The 19,379-nt window shown below is 72.3% G+C and overlaps 3 protein-coding genes across 3 annotated transcripts; 2 read left to right on the top strand and 1 right to left on the bottom strand.

Moving 5' to 3' along the window:
- Window positions 1-1,146: 1,146 nt before the first annotated feature.
- AURANDRAFT_26929 (hypothetical protein) lies at window positions 1,147-3,560 on the top strand (the record flags this gene model as incomplete). The annotated part of the gene is made up of 2 exons (XM_009039156.1): window positions 1,147-1,691; window positions 3,497-3,560. Coding segments are annotated over 2 exons (609 nt in total), but the record flags the coding sequence as incomplete, so codon positions are not given.
- A 4,501-nt stretch (window positions 3,561-8,061) lies between these two features.
- AURANDRAFT_64461 (expressed protein) lies at window positions 8,062-8,793 on the bottom strand (the record flags this gene model as incomplete). The annotated part of the gene is made up of 1 exon (XM_009039014.1): window positions 8,062-8,793. One exon carries the CDS (start codon window positions 8,791-8,793, stop codon window positions 8,062-8,064), a length of 732 nt encoding a protein of 243 aa, XP_009037262.1.
- Window positions 8,794-16,224: 7,431 nt separating this feature from the next.
- AURANDRAFT_16015 (hypothetical protein) lies at window positions 16,225-16,716 on the top strand (the record flags this gene model as incomplete). The annotated part of the gene is made up of 2 exons (XM_009039157.1): window positions 16,225-16,380; window positions 16,513-16,716. Coding segments are annotated over 2 exons (360 nt in total), but the record flags the coding sequence as incomplete, so codon positions are not given.
- Between the last annotated feature and the right edge of the window lie 2,663 nt (window positions 16,717-19,379).

Here is a 19,379-nt window from a genome sequence, read left to right as displayed (position 1 = left end):
GTCGACGGCGACGGCGACGCGGACCTCGTCGTCGCGAGCCCGTCCGGCCGCTGCGGCCTCGCGCTCTACGACTCCCGGGGCCCCGGCGTCTTCGAAGCGGCGGAGACGCTCGGGTCGCCGCTCGAAGTCGTGGACGCGGCGCTCCAGGCCTTCGCGAGCTCCGCGAGCGACGTCGCCGTCGTCGCCTTCACGTCGAACCTCGTCGACGGCTTCGACCACGCGCTGGCCTACTGCGACGGCTGGCACTGGTTCTCGCGCGCCTCCGGCGCCGAGCCGCGCGGCGTCTACGCGGCCGACGACGAAGTCGGCGCTTCCTGGGCCGCCGCGCTCGACGCCGCGGGGCACGGCCCGGTCTACGGCGTCTCCTTCGGCGACGTGGACGGCGACGGCGACGACGACGTCGTCTTCGGGGACTGGTACTCCCAGGCGCTGTTCCGCGTCGCGAACACCGAGGCGAGCTTCGCCGTCGACACGGACCTCGTGCTCGACACGGGCGGCTCGCCCTGCGTGACCTACGCGTGCTCGCCGCAACTCGGCGACGTCGACGGCGACGGCGACCTGGACCTCGTCGTCGGCTGCAACTCGGTCCTCTACCACTACGAGAACGTCGGCGACGCGACGACGATGAGCCTCGCGGCCGCGACGTCCGGCGCCTTGGACCTCGTGAGCGTGTCGACGGCGTCGCGGCCGCGGCCGCTCCTCGCGGACCTCGACGGCGACGCGGACCTGGACCTGCTCCTCGCGACGACCGACGGCTCCGTCGCGTACTACGAGGCGGGCTACTGCGTCCCCAGCGGGCCCTGTGGGTCCCAGGGCTTGTGCGACGAGGACGCGCCGAGCCCCCAGTGCGACTGCCTCATCGGCTTCGCGGGGCCCCAGTGCTTCGAGTGCCAGGAGGGCTACTTCTCCACGACCTGCGAGCTCTGCCCGGAGGGCGGCGACGAGGACCGCTCGAAGCCGCGCATCACGGACACCTGCGGCGTCAAGAACAGCGGCCGGAGCCGCGGGTCGTGCGACGACGGCGTCGAAGGGACGGGCGCGTGCGCGTGCTTCGAGAGCTTCTCCGGCGAGAGCTGCGCGGAGGGCACGTGCCCGGACGGCTCCGTCGAGGTCGGCCTGGTCGCGGGCAGCTTCAACAACGCGCTGTGCTCGGGCTGCGCCGCGGGCCGGGCCGCGGCCGCGGGCGACGTCGAGTGCGGGGCCTGCGCCGCCGGGCGCTACTCCGAGGACGCGGCCGCCGCCTGCGGCGAGTGCGACGCGGGCTCCTTCTCGCTGACGAGCGCGACGGAGTGCGTCGCGTGCGCCGCGGGCTACATCTCCGACGCGGGCGCCGAAAGCTGCGCCCAGTGCGACGCGGGCCGCTACGCGAACGGCGGCGCGTCGTGCGACGCCTGCCCGGCGGGGTCGTTCTCCCAGGGCGGCGCGACGGCGTGCGTCGACTGCCCCGACGGCTCCATCTCGGCGGAGGGATCCGGCGCGTGTTCTCAGTGCGACGTCGGGACCTACGCCGACGCGGCGACGCAGAGCTGCCTCGACTGCCCGGCGGGGACCTACTCGCTCACGGGCGCGGCGAGCTGCGTCGCCTGCGGCGCCGGCCTCGTGTCTTTCGCCGGGGCGCCCGTGTGCACGCAGTGCGGGTCGGGTCGCTACGTCTTCGACGCGGGCTCCTGCGCCGACTGCCCCGCGGGATCGTTCTCCCTGAACGGCGCGACGGAGTGCGTCGACTGCCCCGAGGGGTCCGTTTCGGCCGCCGCGTCCGGCGCTTGTACGCAGTGCGACGCCGGGACCTACGCCGACGCGGCGACGCAGAGCTGCCTCGACTGCCCGTCGGGGACCTACTCGCTCACGGGCGCGGCGAGCTGCGTCGCCTGCGGCGCCGGCTCCGTGTCTTCCGCCGCGGCGCCCGTGTGCACGCAGTGCGAAGCGGGCCGCTACGCGACCGCCGACGCGTCCGCCTGCGCCGACTGCGCCGCGGGGTCGTTCTCCCAGGGCGGCGCGGCGGCGTGCGCGCCCTGCGCGGCCGGCCGCGTGTCGGCCGCGGCCGCGGAGAGCTGCGACGCCTGCCCGGCGGGCTCCTTCGCCGGGGCCGCCGGCGCCGCGGCCTGCGCGGCCTGCGGCGCCGGCACCTACGCCTCCGAGGCTTCCGCGGCCTGCGACGCGTGTCCCGCGGGCTTCGTCTCCGGGCCGGCCGCGGCCGCGTGCGCGCAGTGCCCGGCCGGCCGGGCGACGACGAACGGCACGGTCTGCGAAGCGTGCGCCGCGGGGACCTTCTCCCCGAGCGGCGCGACGCGGTGCCTCGCCTGCGACGGGGGCAAGTACGCGGGCCGCGGCGCGGAATTCTGCTCCGACTGCGCCGCGGGCACGCGGTCGAACGCGTCGGCGGCGGCGTGCGAATACTGCCCCGCGGGGACCTACTCACCCGCGTCGTCGTCCTTCTGCGTCGCGTGCCCCGAGAACTCCGCCTCGGCGCCGGGCTCCGCGACGTGCGCGTCCTGCGACGTCGGCGAGGTCCCGACCGCGGGCAACGGCACGTGCGTCGCGTGCCCGCCGGGCGCCTACGCCCAGCTCGGCGACGCGGTCTGCGCGCCCTGCGCCGCGGGCCGCTTCGGCGCGTCGCCGGGCCTCGGCGCCTGCAGCTTCTGCGCCGCGGGGTCCTACGCGGCCGCGGGCGCGACGGCCTGCGGCACGTGCGACGCGGGCTCCGCCTCGGGGCCGAACGCGGAGCGCTGCGAGGCCTGCGGCGCCGGCGAGGTGTCCGACGCCGGCGCCGCGTCCTGCCGCCTCTGCGCGAGCGGCTCCGCGCCGAGCGCCGCGGACGCGTGCGCGGCCTGCCCCGCGGGCACCTTCGGCGTCCAGGGCGACGAGGCCTGCGGCGCGTGCCCGGCGGGGACCTTTTCTCTAGCCGCCTCGTCCACCTGCGACCAGTGCGCCGCCGGTCGGGCCGCGGCCGCCGGCTCGGCGGCCTGCGGCCTGTGCCCCGCGGGCGCCTTCTCGACCGCGGGCGCGGGCGCCTGCATGCCCTGCGAGGCCGACACCTTCGCGTCCAGCAACGGCAGCGGCTGGTGCGCGGCGTGCGACCCGAACGACCACGCGACGTCGCGGTCCGGCGCCGCGCTCTGCGACGTCTGCCACGCGGGCTACGCCTTCGACGGCGCGCGCTGCGTCGCGTGCCCCAACGGCGCGCAGTGCGACGGCTTCGGCGTGGAGCTGGCGACGGTCGGCGTCCAGCGACGACCTTCGAGAGACTTTGATGAAACCGTTTTCGCAGGCGACGCTGCCCCTGCACCGCGGCCGCTGGCGCACGTCGCGCCGCTCCACGGTCGTCGAGCGGTGCCCGCTCCGGGGCGCGTGCCGCCCGCCCGAGGACCCGAACGCGACGACGTCCGGCGACGACCTCTGCGACCCGACGACGGAGGGCCCGCTCTGCGCTGTCTGTAGGGCGGGCTACTACGAGTCCGGTGCCGCGCGCGCCTGCGAGCGCTGCGGCGGCGGCGAGATCGTCCTCTACGTGCTGCCGACGATCTGCGTGCTCTTCTTCGTCGCGATCGTGTTTTCGTTGAAGGCGGCCAAGGTCGACACGCGCGGCGCGCCGCGTCCCGACGAGTTTCGAGGGATTTAGTCGCGCGCCGTAGGCTCGGCACGATCTCGACGGCCATCGGCGTCTTCGTCATTTGGCGGCGTCCCGTATGTTCGAGAGATTTCGGCCGGGACCGCGCCTCGCAGGTCTCCGCGGACAACGTCGGCAAGGCCATCGAGGACGTCCGGGACAAGCGGGCGCCGAAGCCCGCCGACGCGGCGCAGTCCCGCCGGTCCAAGCGCCGCCTCTCCGCCACGACCAAGGACAAGGTCGACGACGCGAAGGCGCGCGACCGCTACTGGCGCGCGCGGCTGACGACGACGCTGAAGCAGCTCTCGACGCTCTTCGCGGTGCTCACGGCGCTGCCCTGGACGCTCGAGCTCGACTTCCCCGCGAGCTTCAACGCGCTGCTCGACGCCACGGACTGGGCGAACCTGGACCTCGTGCGCCTCGTGCCTCTGGCGTGCGTCGCGGACGTGAGCTTCGTCCGCGAGCTGCTGCTCACGGGAAACTTCCCGCTCGGCGTCATATGCGCGCTGTGGCTCGGCTACTTCGCCTTCGTGCGGGGCAACAAGGCCCTGCCCCTGGAGAAGCGGCTCCGCATCCGCGCGCTCGTGACGCAGATCGCGCTCGTCGGGAGCTACCTCGTCTACCCGGCCGTGTCCTCGAAGGTGTTCCGCGCGCTCCGGCCGTGCCTCGAGCTCGACGAAAAATACGGCGGCTCGAGGACCTGGTTCCGCGACGACTTCTCGCTGCCCTGCGACTCGTCCAGGTACGAGTTCATGCGCGCCTTCGCCGTGCTCATGGTCTTCGTCTGGCCCTTCGGGGTGCCCGCGGTCTACTTCTCCGTGCTCTACCGGCATCGCGCCGCGATCAATCCGCCGGGGTTCGAGACCATGGAGGCGGCCGTGGAAGCGAGGGACGCGGACGAGCGCATCAAAATTTACGGCTTCCTCTTCGAGGTCTACGAGCCCGAGTACATGTTCTTCGAGTGCTTCGAGGCCGTGCGGCGCCTGTCGCTCACGGGGCTCATGGTCGTCGTCCAGCCGGGGACGGCCTTCCAGTGCGTCGTCGGCTGGGCCATCGCGACGCTGTCGATCAAGATCATCGCGTCGACGCGCCCCTTCGTCGACGACGCGGACGACGCGCTCACGGAGGCGGCCATGTGGTCCATCATGCTCGTCTTCTTCGGCGCGCTGCTGATCCGCGTGGACATCGAGGGCGACTCCGACGCCATGCGCGACGCCATGGGCGCGACGTTGGTCGTCGTGACGGTTTTACCGGTTGTGATTGGCCTGGTGACCGTGCTCTACAGCGCGCGCCTCGCGCACGTCGCGGAGCCCGAGGACCAGCCGAGCGACGGCCACACGATCACGGACAACCCCATGCTCTCGCAACAGGCCCGGGCGTCCTTCTTCGAGCGCGAGGGCGGCGTCGAACTGAAGCGCGCGGCGGTCTAAGGGTGATGCCTTAGCCTCGATCGGACGTCCTCGGGCGTCGTCGCGGCGTCGGCGACGGGGTACGCGAGGACGCGCGCCGCGCAGCCGTCCGCGCGGACGGCCAGCGGAAGCGCCGCCGGGAGGACGCCGCCGTCGTCGGGCACCGCGGCGACGGTCATCGCCGCGCGGCCGCGCGCGAAGAAGACCTCGTGGAAGGTCCAGTCCGTGAGGACTCGAATCTCGGTGGTGCTCTCGCGGAGCGGGATCTCCTGGACGAGGTCGCCGGCGACGGGGTTCGAGCACCGCGCGGACGCGACGCCGGAGAGGTCCGCGAGCCGCGTCAGGGTGCATGTGGTCGGGCCGAGGACGACGGCGGCGAAGAAGGGGCCGCCGCCGACGTCGAGGGTCGCGACGACGTCCGACTGGCGCAGCGTCGCCGTGACATTGCGACCGTCCGTCGCCGTCGCGTCGACGAGCGCCGCGCCGCGCCGGCCGTCGAGCTCCGCGAGCGGGTACTGGTCCACGTAGCCCGTCGCCGGGTCCCAGAAGAGCTCGCGGACGCTCAAGGCCGACGCCGGCGACACCTGCAACCAGCCGAAGAGGAAGCGCCGGTCGCCGTCGGCCGCGTCCTTGGACGCGTAGTAAAACCCCGCGTCGACGCGGCGCCACCCGGAAACCGCCGCGAACGCGCCGGCCTCGCCCGGACGCGTCGCGTCGTAAAATCCTAAACGCCACTGGTCGTAGGCGCCGTCGTTTTCCTGGCAGCTCCGCTTGAAGACGTGCGTCGGCCACGAGGCGTCCGCGGCTCCGTCCCGGGTCCGCGGGAGCGGGAACAGACTCGGGCACTCGCACGCGCGCGGCCCGAACTCGCGGCCGACGGCGTAGGACGTTTCGAGGAAGCCGTCCGTCGAGCCGTAGGTGATGCCGTCGTAGGCGACCGTGCGCCACTCGTCGGCGACGCGCCACGGCGCCGCCGGGTCGCGCGACGCGTCGGCGGCGACGACGGCGCCTTTGCGCCAGTCGACGAGGAGCTCGTCGGCGTCGTCCGCGGGCGCCGCGACGCGCCAGTGCACCGGCGCGCCGGCCGCCGCGCGGGCCGCGTAGAGCAGCCTCAGGTCGTCGCCCGGAAGCGCCGAGCCCGTCAGGACCGCGTCGCCGTCGCCGCCGTCGTTCCACAGCGCCGCGGGCAGCGCCGCCCAGGTCACGAGGTCCGCGCTCACGGCGTGGCCCCAGACGGGGCCGGCGCCGCCCGGCGCCGCGACGCGCTTCTGGTAGAAGACGTGGAACCCGCCGTGCCGCGGGTCGCGCGCGGGCGCCGCGGGATCGTTGATCGCGCAGCCCGATCGATCGACGACGTGGAACCGCGGGCCGTCGACGTCGCGGCAGCCCTCGGCGCCGGGGCCGCAGGGCGCGAGGACGCCCGCGTCCGTGCGGCACGTCGTCGCGACGCGCGGCGCCGCGGCGACGACGTCGAACGGCGCCGTCGCGGCGGCGTCGCGACACGCGACGCGGACGACGTGCGGCCCCGGCGCGGAGTCCTCGGCGAAGGAGAAGAGCTCGAGGCCGTCGTTGGGCGAGTCCGCGGCGGCGAGCAGCTCGCCGTCGCCGCGCGCGACCTCGAGGCGGATGGCAGCGCAGGACGCGCCGCCGCGCCACCGGACGACGCACTGGCCGCCGAGCTCGCAGGCGCGCACGTCGTCGATAAGCACGGCGTCGTCGTCGCAGGCGTCGTCGATGCTGCATGCGTTGTCGATTGCGACGGCGCAGGCGGCCAGCGCCGCGAGGCCTCGGAGTGTCATCGATCGATGCATCTCAGGCTCATCATCGTGGGCTGCGTTCAACGAGAGGGGAGGTGCAAACTTTGGCCACAGGCGCAGCCCGATGCGGGCCCGCTTCGCCCGCAGTTTAGCCCGCAAGACTTAGCGGTGTCGATGCGCGCGCCCAAGACGCGCGCGCGCGACGCGAGCGATGAATTAGCGCCAGGTTGCCGCCCACCGGCGCTGCGCCCGCGCACGCGACGACGAGACCCGCCACTCGGAACTGTGACGACGTTGGATGTCGGATTTGTTTGGAATTATAGTTACTATTCTCGAATCTTGAATACCTTACCAAGCGGTGGCGTTCTCTTCTTCAGCGAACAAATAGAAAGTCCGAAGCTGTATCGACTCGATCCCGATGGAAGCTTGGCAGTTCTCTTTGACGAGTCTGAGACAAACAGAGGTTGAGGATGCGGTCGTCGACCCGAAAGGGCGCGGTTATTTTGTCGCCCACGAGGGCGAGATAATCCTCGTCGGCCACGACGGCGAGGTACTGCGACGGGTGAAAGGACGTGTAAATGCCCTCGCCGCGACGTCGGATAGCTTGTACTTCCTGCAATCCACGTGCATTTTCCAAATGGACATTGATGCCATGGTCTCTGACGGCAAACCCGCTTGATCGTACGCGCCCCTTCTGCAAAGACGTCGTTTTCGGCTCTTGCCGCTGGATGTGCTTCGACGCAAACGAAAGTTCGCTAATTGTTGCTACGTACAATAAAAGTCAAATACTTCGTGTGTCGATGAGTACACAGGAGGTGTCGCTCATCGTGCAATGCCGAGAATTCTGTGACCTCGCCGTGGCATCTGACGGCATCATCTATGTCATTTGCAGCTGGTTGGTCGGCCCGAAGCAATTCGCTGAAGATCTCGACGATCTTTGCGTCCATCAAGTCGTCAAGACCGACCATGAGTACGCGATCATGCGGATGGATGTCAATCTCGAGCGCTGCGAATGCCTAGCGCTCGACGAGCACCGCGGTTTGCTCTACGTCCTCAACCATCAAGGGGTCCACACGATCGCCGTCCCCACCTACGCGGAGCGGCGCGAGCGGCTCATCTGGCCCGTCTTCCGCCTCTTCGCGCTCGCGAGCCTCGGCCACGCGCGCCTCGCCGCGCCGCTGCCGCCGCTGTACCGCACCGAGGCGGTCTACCGCCGCCTCGTGCGCCTCCCGCGCTGCCTCGTCCACCGCGTCCTCTGCTACGCCGTGTCGAACGTGAGTTTCTAAAGTTACGACGGCGGCCGCTTCTTGAAGCGGTAGAGCTCCCGGTTCGTCGTGTGCGGCAGGTCCGGGCAGGGCACGCCGTCGCCGTCGCGGTCGAGGCGCCGCCGCACGTCGGGCGTGCCGCGCTCGAAGATGGCGAGCGCGTCCTCGTAGGCGGAAAAATCCGCGCAGCTCCGCACGACCGTCGGCGCGTCGCCAAAGTCCTTCGCGGGCGCCGGCTTGAAGTCGACGTCGTCGAAGGTCGCGACGAAGGTCGGCCGCGCGACCTCTCTGTCGGCCTCGCACGTCGTCCAGATGCCCGCGCCTTCGCGCTTCGCCGCGGCCTCGGCGCGCGCGAGCGCCGACGCGAGCGCGTCGTCGTCGTTCTTCCGCAGCCGCCGCTTCGCGTAGCCCTCGCGGACGAGCGCCGCGTTGACCGACGTGCCGTCCGCCAATTGGATCTCCGCGCCGCCGCCCTCGACGAAGCTCACGCCGACCCGCGCGCCGCGCGGCAGCAGCGCGCGCGCGCGCACGAAGGGCACGCGCGCGTAGCAGTCGGGCACGCCGCGCGTCGGCGTGCGGATGCCCGCGAGCTGCACCGTGCCCAGCGCCTCGAGCTTCACCTTGTCGTCGTCGAGCACCCTTACGACGACGTCCTTCTGGAAGCTCGCGGCGTTGCCGGGCGGCGCGAAGGGCGACGTCAGCGCGAGGAGCGCTGTGATGCCTTGCGGCAGCGTGCGCCGCGTCGCGAGGCGCATCGGCACGTGGTCGACGACGGCGGCGGCGCGCGCGCCGGCGGCGGCGGCGACCTCTGAGAGCAGTGCATCATGGGCTTCACCGCCACTTCAAAATCCTCTCCCAAGTCGGCGCCAAAACCTCCGAGCTCGTCGTCGGCGCATTTGAGTCGACGACGACTGTTGCTCGTGGTCGCGAGGCCAAAGAGGGCCTAGACCGCACCCAAGCCCGCAACACGTGAAGCGCCGCGCGCGGAGGCGGCGGCAGCGATGGACTACGACGCCGGCGCGCAGGACCTGGGCCTCGGCAGCGCCCTCGACGCGCTCCTCGCGGACGCGTCGCTGAGCGTCGAGGAGGCGCACCCCGCGGGCTGGGAGGAGGCGTCGGTGCTCACGGCGGCGTCGAGCCAGCGGGCGTCCTTCCTCCGCGTGAGCCCGTCGACGGAGGGCGGCGCGCCGGCGGCCGATTCGCCCGGCCGCGGCGGCCGCGCGCCGACGCGCGTGTCGCCCGAGGACGGGCCGGCGCGCGCGCTCTTCGCCGGCGACGCCGGCGGCTTCGTCATGAGCGACGACGACAGCGGCGACGAGGCGCCGCCGCCGCCCGCGGAGCTCGGCGAGCTCCGGCGCTGGGCCGCGCGCGCGGCCGCCAAGTTGAAGGACTACGAGTTCAAGGGCCGCCAGGACGAGCTCCAGATCCTGGCGCTCAAGAACTCCCTCGACAACAACGCCGCGTCGCTCGTCGACGACCTCGAGCGCGAGGACGCGACCGTCGCGTCCGCGCTCCGCGAGAAGGAGGCCGCGTGGCTCCTCGAGAAGGCGACGCTCGAGGCCGTCGCCAAGGCCCGCGAGACGGACCACGCCGAGAAGCTCGAGGCCGTGCTCGCCCAGGCCGCGGCGGCGACGTTGGAGGCGGCGCGGGACCGCGACGCGGCCGTCGGGTCTTTAGAAGAGACCGTCGCCGCTCTAGAAGCGCGGTTGACCGACGCCGCGGAAGAAAAAGAAACTTTGCTGGGCGAGGTCGCCCGGCGCGACGCCGCCCTCGAAACCGTGCGCGACGAGCTCCAAACCTCAGAGCGCCGCGCGGAGAAGCTCGAGGCGAAGCTCGCGCAGCGCGTCCGGAGCGACCGCGGCGGCGTCCGCGGACCCGTCGGCGTCGATTTGGACGCGCCCGTCGACGACGACATCGCCGCGGCCATCCTGCCCTTCGCCGTCGCGCCGTCGCCCGAGGGGTCGCCGCGGTCGTCGTCGTCGACGGCGAGCCCGCGGCCCGCGGCGGCCGACGACGACGACGCGTCCGTCTTCGACGACTATTTGGTGCCGACGCCGGAGAAGGCGCGCGACGCGCGGCCCGCGCGGCTCGACGAGGCCAAGGACGCCATCGACGCCCACAAGGCCACGTCGAGCCGCCGCCGCGAGCAGCGCGAGCGCCTCAAGGCCGCCGAGGAGGCGCTGCGGCGCCTGTCCGAGGAGCGGAAGCGCGAGGCGTCGCTGGCCGCGTCCGAAAACGCGAGGCTCCGCGACGAGCTCGACAAGCTCGGCCGGTCCTACGCCGCGGAGAAGTCGCAGCTCGGCGCCGCCGTGGCCAAGGTCGAGCGCGAGGAGCTGGCGGGGCTGCGCCAGCTCCACGCGGAGGCGTCCTTCGAGGCGAATTCGCTCGCCGCCGCGCTCACGTCCGAGCGCGACGCGCGCGCGGAGGAGACGCGGTCCCTGCGGTCGAGGAACCACGACGTCGAGGCGGCCAACGCGACGCTGCGCGCCGAGATCGACGCGACCATGGCCGAGGCCGCGACGGCCGCCGCGGACCGCGCGGAGGCGTTGCGCTTCTCCGACGCCGCGGACGCCGTCGCCGCGCGCGCGTCCGCGGCCCTCGCCCTCGAGGTCGAGGCGCGGACGCACCTCGCGGCCCAGCTCGAGTCCACGGCCGCGTCCCACGCGGCGGAGGCCGACATGGAGCGGTCGAAGCTCGAGGAGATGGCCGCGCGGCTGACGCGGGAGCTGGGCGACGCCGAGGCCGACCGCGAGGCCTCGCGGGCCGACGCGGCGCGCGACCGCCGCGCCCTCGAGGACGCGAAGCGCTGCCGCGAGGAGGCCGAGGCGGCCCACGGCGAGGCGCTGGAAGAGGCGCGGCGGAGCCACCGCGAGGCCGCGGAAGCGCACGTCGCGGCCTTGGAACACGCGCGCGAGAGCCGCGAGGCCGCCGAGGCCGCGCACGCCGAGGCGTTGGAGGCCGCCCGGAAGGCCCGCGACGACGCCGAGGCCGCCCACGCCGAGGCGCTGGAGGCGGCCCAGAAGGCCCACTCCGAGGCCGCGTTCGCCGAGGCCTTCGAGGCGGCCCAGAAGGCCCACGAGGAGGCCGAGGCCGCGCACGCCGAGGCTTTGGCGGCGGCCCAGCGGGCCCTCGAGGACGCCGAGGCCGCCCACGCCGAGGCTTTGGAGGCCGCGCGCGAGGCCGCGGCGTCGGACCGCGCGGCGGCGGTCGACGCGCTCGAGGCGGCCACGGCCGCGGCCGTCGCCGACGCGCTCGCCGCGGCCGACGGCGACGCCGCCGAGGCCCGGACGACGCTCGCGGGCGCCGCGGCGCGCGTCGAGGAGCTCGAGGCGCTCGTCGTCGCCAAGCAGTACCGCGCCGAGGCCCGCGCGGCCGCGGGCGCCGCCGCCGCCGCCGCGGACCTCGCGGCGGCCGTCCGCTCCGGCGACGCCGCGGCGGCCGCGGGCGCCGCGGCGTTCGCCGCGCTCGGGGCGCGCCAGGGCGAGGACGCGGCGTTCAGTTCCGAGCTCGCGCGGGCCAAGGACGACACCATCGGCGAGCTCGAGGCGTCGCTCGAGGCCTGCAAGGTCGACGGCGCGCGGCTCGAGCGCGCGCTGCGCGTCGCCACGGAGGAGGCCAAGTCGGCGTCCCTGAGCCGCTCCGCGGACGTCGCCGTCAAGGACGAGGCCCTCGCGTTCCAGCAGGCGGCCCTCGAGGCCGCGTCGTCCAAGCAGGCCGCGCTCGAGGCGGCTTTAGGCGCGCGGGAGACGGCGCTGGCCCAGAGCCGCGCCGCCCAGGTCGACCTCCGGTCGCAACTCGCGGAGGCGGCGCGCGCGCGCGACGACGCCCGACGCAAGTGCGAGTCCATGCGATCCGTCGAGGCCGTCGAGGGCCTCGTGTCGCAGCTCGAGGCGGAGAAGGCCGCCGCCGTCGACGCGGCCGTCGCGCGCGCGACGTCCGACGCCGAGGTCGACGCCAGGGTCGCGCTCGACGCGCAGGACGGCAGGCTCGCGGCGGCGACGGCCCAGGCCGTCGTCGACGCCGTTTCCAAGGCCAACGAGGCGACGACGGCGCGCTTCGAGGCGCGCGAGGCCGAGCGCGCGGACCTCGCGGCTTTGGAGCTCGACCGCGAGCTCTCGCGGTGCCGCGCGGCGGCCGCCGCGGACACGGCGCGCGTCGTCACCGATTTACGATCCGAGCTCGATTTGATCAAGTGGGCCGAGGTCGAGCAGGCCGTCGCCAAGGTCCGCAAAGCGCACGCCGAGGAGCTCGAGGCGTCCAAGGACGACAAGCACGAGGTCCTCCGCGAGCTCACGGTCGCCAACGAGGCCATCGCCGCCGCCGTCGAGGCCGCGCGCGACGACGAGCGGGCCAAGGCCGCGCGCTGCAAGGAGGAGCTCGAGACCTGCCGCGCCGCCATCGAGTCCGCGGGTTTGGAGTTCGAGCGGGGCCTCGACGCGCGCGTCGCCGGCGCCGTCGCCGCCGCGGCCGTGCGCGTCGCCGCGGAGCGCGGCCGCGTCGCCGCCGCGCTCGCGGAGGCGCGCGAGGACAAGGCCGTCGCGCTCGCGCACCTCCGCGAGGACCACGACCGCGTCCTGCATCGCGCGAAGGCCAAGGCCGACGACGCGGAGCGCGCCAAGTCGTCGCTCCACGCGTCGCACGAGGCGCGCGTCGGCGAGCTCGAGGCGTCGCACGCGGCGCACGTCGAGACGCTCAAGCGGGAGCACGCCGCGGCCGTGTCGCTCATGGACGAGAAGCTCGAGGCCCACGCGTCGTCGCTCGACTCGCTCAAGGGCAACTACGAGACGGAGGTCGAGGCGCTCAAGGTCGACCACGGCGACGCGCTGCAGGCCGCGCGCCGCGAGGTGGGCCTCGTGACGCAGCGCTTCGAGGCGAAGTTGAAGGCCGCGGAGTCGGAGGTCGCGGCCCGCGTCGACGTCGCGCGCGCCGAGGGCGTCGCCGAGGCGCGCCTCGAGGCCGCGCGGGCCGGCGCGGGGTCGCCGACGCTGCCGGAGGTCCTCGAGCGGACCTGCGGCGAGTTGGAGAAGACCTACGCGGCGCGCGTCGACCGCGAGGCCGCTTCTTGGCGGCTCCGCTGCGAGGCGCTCGCGGAGGACGTACGGACCAAGGAGCAGGAGTGCGCGGCGACGCTGGAGCTCCACCGCCAGGCCTACGAGGACATCCAGGCCCAGGCCGTCGCGGAGGCCGTCGAGTGGACGCGCCGCGAGTGCGAGGGCGAGAAGTCGGAGGCGTTGACCGAGGTCGCGCGCGCCGTCGAATTGACGCGCGCGGAGTGCGACAAGGAGAAGGCGGCGGCCGTGCGGGACGCGGAAAGGGCCGTCGCGCTGCGCTTGCAGGCGAACCACGACACGTCGCTGGCCGCGTGCCTCGCGGAGAAGGACGCGGAGCTCGCGACCAAGTTGTCGCTGTCGGCGACGTCGCTCGGCGACGCCATCGACAAGGCCGTGAAGCGCGCCCTGGCCCGGTCCGACAAGGCCCACGGCGCCGCGGTCGCGTCGCTCGAGAAGTCGCACGCCGTCGCCGTCGCCGCGCTCGGCGTCCAGCACGCTGCGGCGTTAGACGCCGCGCGGTCGAAGGCCAAGGGCGAGCTGGAGGCGACGCTCCGGCGGGAGCGCGACGCCGCGAAGCGCGAGCAGCGCGAGGCCGGCACGCGGTCTTTGGAACGGGAGCTCGAGCGCGTCCGCGACGCCAAGGCCGAGGAGCTGGAGCACGTGTCGCGCGACTACGAGGCGCAGCTGAGCGTCGTCGAGGAGCGCTGGTCCGCGACCGTGACGGCGCTCGAGCAGCGCACGCGCCGCGCCGAGGCCAACGCCGCGGCCTGCTGCGCGTCCGCGGCCGCGGCCTGCGAGGACGCGAGCTCCAAGGCCGCCGCGGCGACGCTCAAGACCGCCGAGGCCGAGTCCTGCGTCAGCCACGCGCAGACCGACTTCAAGAGCCGCGTCTTCGCGGTGTGGGAGGCCGCGGCCCTCGACGTCGACGCGCCCCGGGACCCGTCGTCGCGCGTCGCGCTGGCGACGGGCGCGGCGCCGCCCGAGGCCTACGTGGGCCAGCTCGGGGCCATGGTCCGCGAAGCGGCGCAGAGCGCCAAGGCCGCGCGCGCGGACCTCGAGGCCGAGCGCGAGAGGCGGCGCCGGGCCGAGGCCGCGCGCGCCGTCGAGAGCGCGGCGGCCCTCGCCGCCGCGGACTCGCGCGCGCGGTGCGTCCTCGCGGCGCTCGACGGCGGCGACGACCTCGGCGGCGACCCCTTGGCGCTCGACGTCGCGCGCCGCCGCGACGCGGCGACGCGGCGCGTCTTCGCGGACGCGGCGCGGTCCGCCGACGACGCGCGGCGCGCGGCGGCCGACGCCGTCGCGGGCGCCGCGGACGCCGTCGACGCCGTCGCGTCCACCGTGGCGCTCCACAGCGCCGACGACCGCGACGTCCTCGCCAAGTCCGCCGTCGGCCTCCGCGTGACGCGCGACGAGCTCCTCGCCCAGGCGCCGGCGCGCGTCGTCAGCCCGCGGACGCCGCCGCCGCCCTACGTCGGCGGGCCGACGCTCGGGTCGACGCCCGAGGGCCTCGCGGCCGCGGGGCCGCCCGGCGCGTACCCGGCCTACCCGCCGTCCGCGGGCGCGTCCTACGCGTCCTACGCCGCGTCGCCCTACGCGCGCGGCGCGTCGCCGGCGCCGTCCTACGGCGCGGCGCCGGGCGCGCCGCCGTCGACGCCGCCGCCGGCGGCCCCGGCGCGCGAGCTCGACTACTGGCGCACTCAGTCGCTCGAGCTCCGCGACGCGTTCGAGGACGAGCGCCGGCGCTGCGAGCAGCACCGCCGCGCGCGCGCCGACGGCGAGCGCGACTGCGCGGCGAAGCTGCGGGACCACGACGCGCGGATCCGCTCCGTGATGCGCGACGTCGAGCAGGCGAAGCGCGACGCGGCCAAGGAACTGGCGGACCGCGACGCGACGCACGCGGCGACGCTCCTCAAGCTGCGCGAGCGCTGCGCCGCCTGGCTCCGCAAGGTCAAGGCCGAGTGGTCCAAGAACGCGAAGCGCGCGCTCGCGAAGCAGAAGCTCAAGTTGGACGCGCGCCACGAGGCCACGAACGCCAAAACCGCCAAGCGCTGGCAGCGCGCGCTCGACGCGGCGCTGTCGGGGGGGCGCGTCGCCGCGGCCGCGGCGCGGCCGGCGTCGTCGGCCTACCCGCGCCACGCGCGCAAGCCCGAGTGCGCGGCCGCCGCGGCGCCGGACTCGGACGACGACGCGACGCTCGGCGACGAGCCCTTCCCGGACGACGACCCCTTCGACGACGGCCTCCGGGCGACCATGGCGGCGACCTTCAAGCTCTACCCGGATCCCATCCCCGTGTAAGGTCAACGATGAGTTCCGTGTTTTTTTTAGAGGCGGTGGTAGCGGGTCCGGGAGTTGGCCTCCCAACCTCTCCCAGGCGGCTTACGCTCGGCTTGGCGAGCATCCACAAGGAGACCGATCGACCCGGCCCGCCCACAATTCGCCGCCGCAATTCGCCACCGCCCCGTCGACGATCGTTCGAGATGAAGCAAGAGTACGTCGAGAAACAGAAGGAGTACGAGGCCAAGAAGGCCCGGGCGAAAGCACTGCAGCTTCGACTGACCTGCACGATCTGCGGAGTGAAGCCGAAGACCTTGCTGAATTGCCCGTGCGGCACGACGCAGTAGCGCCCGGCGCCGACGCGCGCGATGGGGCCGGGGGTGGCCCGACGCGTCCCGTCACAGGTACTGCTCGACGGACTGTCAAAGAATCGACTGGCGCGATCGCGGGCACCGCAAGGCGTGCAAGAAGATTCGAGCCGAGCGCGCGGCGGAGGCGGCGCGGGCGGAAGCGCCGCCGTCCCCGCCGTCGCCCCCGGTCTACGGCCCCGCGCCGCGGTCGCACGCCGACGAGGTTCGCGCGCGCATCGCCGCGGAGCACGAGGCGGCTCGCGCGCGGCGCGAGGCGAACCCGGAGCCGGAGCCGACGTCGGCGCGTTTCGGGTCGCGGTGCCCGATCTGCCTCGAGGAGTGGGACGTGAATGATCCTTTCGTGCTTCGTATTTGTTGCTGTCGGAGAGTCTGCAAGCCGTGCATGGAAAAGATGGGCGTTGAGCCCTGTCCTCTCTGTCGGGCGCCACCTTACAGGACCAATGCGGCATACTTAGTGCACATCCGCCGCCACGTACAGAATGAAGTGCCGGAAGCTATCTATCATATGGGAAAGATGTATATGGATGGCGCGTTGGGCTGTGAGAGATCTGCAAGGAAGGCTGTGAAATTTTTCAAACGATCCGTCGAGCTCGGTTGCGTGGAGGCGATGGTCGCTCTTGGGCTCCGGTACCAGCAAGGAGAAGGTGTCAAGAAGATGGACTGGTCAAAAGCGCTGCAGCTGTATCTCATGGCCGCCGATCAGGGCTCTCATTGGGGGCAGCAGAACTACGCGAATATGCTGCGCGTGGAGATTGAGGAGTCACCGAACCATGCCGAGGCTCTCCAGAAAGCTGCGGAAGCTTTCCGCTACTACAAACTCGCCGCCGAACAGGGTCTCACGGAAGCCGAGCTCAATGTGGGACTCTGCTATGCGAAGGGCGATGGAGTCCCCGAGGACGTTAACGAAGCCAAACGCTGGTTCGTGCGTGCGGCCGCCAAGGGCCAGGAGGATGCCATTGATGTCCTTCGAGAATGGCAAGAGATAGACCGTGGTCAGCGCGACCACCTGCCTAGTCCTAGTTAGGACCTCCTAAGTAGTTCCGCGACCGCGAGCCCCGCCACGAGCGCCGACGTCGCCGCGCCCCACGCCGCCCGCGCGGGCTCGCCCTGGGTCGCGTGCGCCGCGCACGCGAGCGCGACGGCGCCGTCGCGCTGGCCCGCGAGCGCCACGCGGCAGAGGCCGAGCGCCGCGGTTGAGATTCCAGTAGGTAGCCGGACAATGTAACAACCGCGTCTACACTCCTAGTACAGCTCCTACAGCTGTATCGCTGCCGACCACTCGGGATGAACGGATTGGGCCGGCCTTGGCGATTCTTGTTGCTCGGGTAATTTCAAAATCTCGAGGCGTGCACCGAGCGCGTTGACATCCGCCGCCGCCCCGTATGGCGCCCCGCACCCGTGGTGCGAAGGCTTCGGCGTTCTTGGACTTCGTCGAGGCGCACGCCGAGGTTCTTTGCGAGCATTTCGACTGCGAGACCCTGGCTCGCTTCGCCTTGGCATCGGAGCGGACGTATGCCATGAATGTAGAGGGGCCGCTGCGCGCACGTTGGCTGGCTGCGGCGGACGCGCTCGACGTCGCATTTCCGCTCCTTTCGGTGGGCAACTTGGAGTACGATCCCGAGAAGGACGCGGAACAGTACTACAAGGGGACCGGCTACGACCCGCGCTACGACTACATGATCGAGAACTACCACGCGACGTACATCCCCATGACGGAGGAAATGATCGCCGAGAAGCTGCGCAAGTGTCCTTGGCAAACTCGCGAGGGCTGCCTGAAAAACATCTGGGTGAGCGAGGCGATGTGGGAGGCCGGCGTCGCCGCCTGGCGCGAAGTTGCTCCAATCCAGCGCGTCTCCGAGATGGTCACCTGGCAATCTGACGTCTGCCGCGAAGTTCGCGCGTGCCCGCAGTCGTTCGGCAAAGGGTACACTTTGAGGAACCGCGACGTGAGATTCAGCGGGTATTATGATTTCGAGGGCTTTCCAGAGAATGAACACATGTGGTATTGGGGAGCGATGAATGACACGCACCGCTGCTCGCCCGCCATGCTTCTAGTGCTGCGCCTGTGTTACATCAAGTGCTGCGAAGCATCGCGCTGCGAGTCATACTCTCAAGCGAATGAGGTCTTCGGGGGCGGTTGGGAGCACTCGGACTGGTTCTCGAGCAGCCGCCGCGACATGTTCTGGTTCACGCTCTGCGATGAAGACGACGAGGAAAGCCCCGTGATCACCATGGATGCCGTGAAAAACTTCACCTATGCTGATGACAAGGGCGTCCGCGCGCTCGCGCCGTTCCTGGGCTCTCGCGTCACGCGCGCGCTCCAGATCTGCCGCGGCGCCGAGGACATCCCGGAGGGCTGCGAGGCGCTCTTCAACGCCCCGTTCCCCTACTAGAGCGTCCCAAATCAGGACCTCATAAGTTCCGCCACCGCGAGCCCCGCCACGAGCGCCGACGTCGCTGTGCCAGTGGCGACTGTGGCGCTCGTGGCGGGACGACTGAGCTGGCGACCGATGGTTCGGACTTAAAGGAGTCTTGCGTCTTAGGACGTCCTAGTAGGGCCGGCAGTTCTTGGACCAGGGGTTCTGCACGGCGTCGGGCTGCCACGGGTTCCAGGGCACGAAGGCCGGCTGCGCGTTCGGCACGAACGCCGGAACCGCGCCGCCGGCCGGCACTTCCCGGATGCCGCCGTTGGGCGCGCCCGGGAAGTGGCGGTTCTCGATGAGCTCGTGGACGGGCGCCTCGTTCTCCAGGCCGTCGTTGGACAGCTCCGCGTCCATGGAGTCGCCGTCGTCGTAGCGCCGCCGCTTCTCCGGCAGGAGGTCGCCCTCGTCGCGGCGCCGCCGCCGCGACGCGGCGTTCGTGACGTTCGGGAGCGGCGGCTGCGCGGCGGCCCAGCGGTCGAAGGGGACCATGGCGGAGGACGTGGGCCAGCCGAGCTGCTCGCCCATGGTCAGCCGCGGGAGGCCCGCGCCCGCGGGTCCGCCGAGCTGCTCCCGGAGCGCGAGGCCCGGGTGCCGGCGCAGGGCGAGGTCGTGGTCCATCATCTCGTCGGACTCCTGCGTGTTGCAGGGCGTCGTGTTGTGCAGGTGCCGGTGCTCGGCCGCGGCCGCGGCCAGCCGGTGCGGCGCACCGACGGACGAGAGGACGATCTCCGTGTCGTGGGGGTGGAACCCGTGCGCCGGCGGGTAGTTGTGCAACGGCCGGTTCGTCGGCGACGCCGAAGGCATGGTCTGAAGGCTCGAGCTCCAGTTCATCGCTTTCCGATCGTGTTTTTGCGTTCGGCTCTTGTTTGTGGATTTCCAAAGCAGGGGGGCGATGCGATTTGTGTTTTTTTGGGGGAGTCTGGTTTGAAGGCGATGGGAGGGGGTCGTGCGCGGAAGCAGAGCCGCAGTTACGGGTCGCACGCCCAGATCGAGTCACAAACGGCCGCGCAGATGGCGAGGTTGTCGCCGCTTAAATCTCCACAAACGATCTCGTCGATTCTCGACTGGGGCGGGCGCCAAACCCGCTGAGAAAAGCACCCGGCAAGAGACGACAAGATGGACCGCTCCGGCGTCGAGAACCTCGTGGGCACCGCCTCGACGCCCTACGGGAAAGCCACCTACTGGAGCGACCGCTACACCAAAGACACGGACCAGTTCGATT

The sequence above is a fragment of the Aureococcus anophagefferens genome (genome assembly GCF_000186865.1).
Source record: "Aureococcus anophagefferens unplaced genomic scaffold AURANscaffold_10, whole genome shotgun sequence".
In the NCBI taxonomy this organism is placed as follows: Eukaryota; class Pelagophyceae; order Pelagomonadales; family Pelagomonadaceae; genus Aureococcus; species Aureococcus anophagefferens.
The sequence above is the reverse complement of the archived record's forward strand: the minus strand, read 5'-3'. Positions and strand labels throughout refer to the sequence as shown.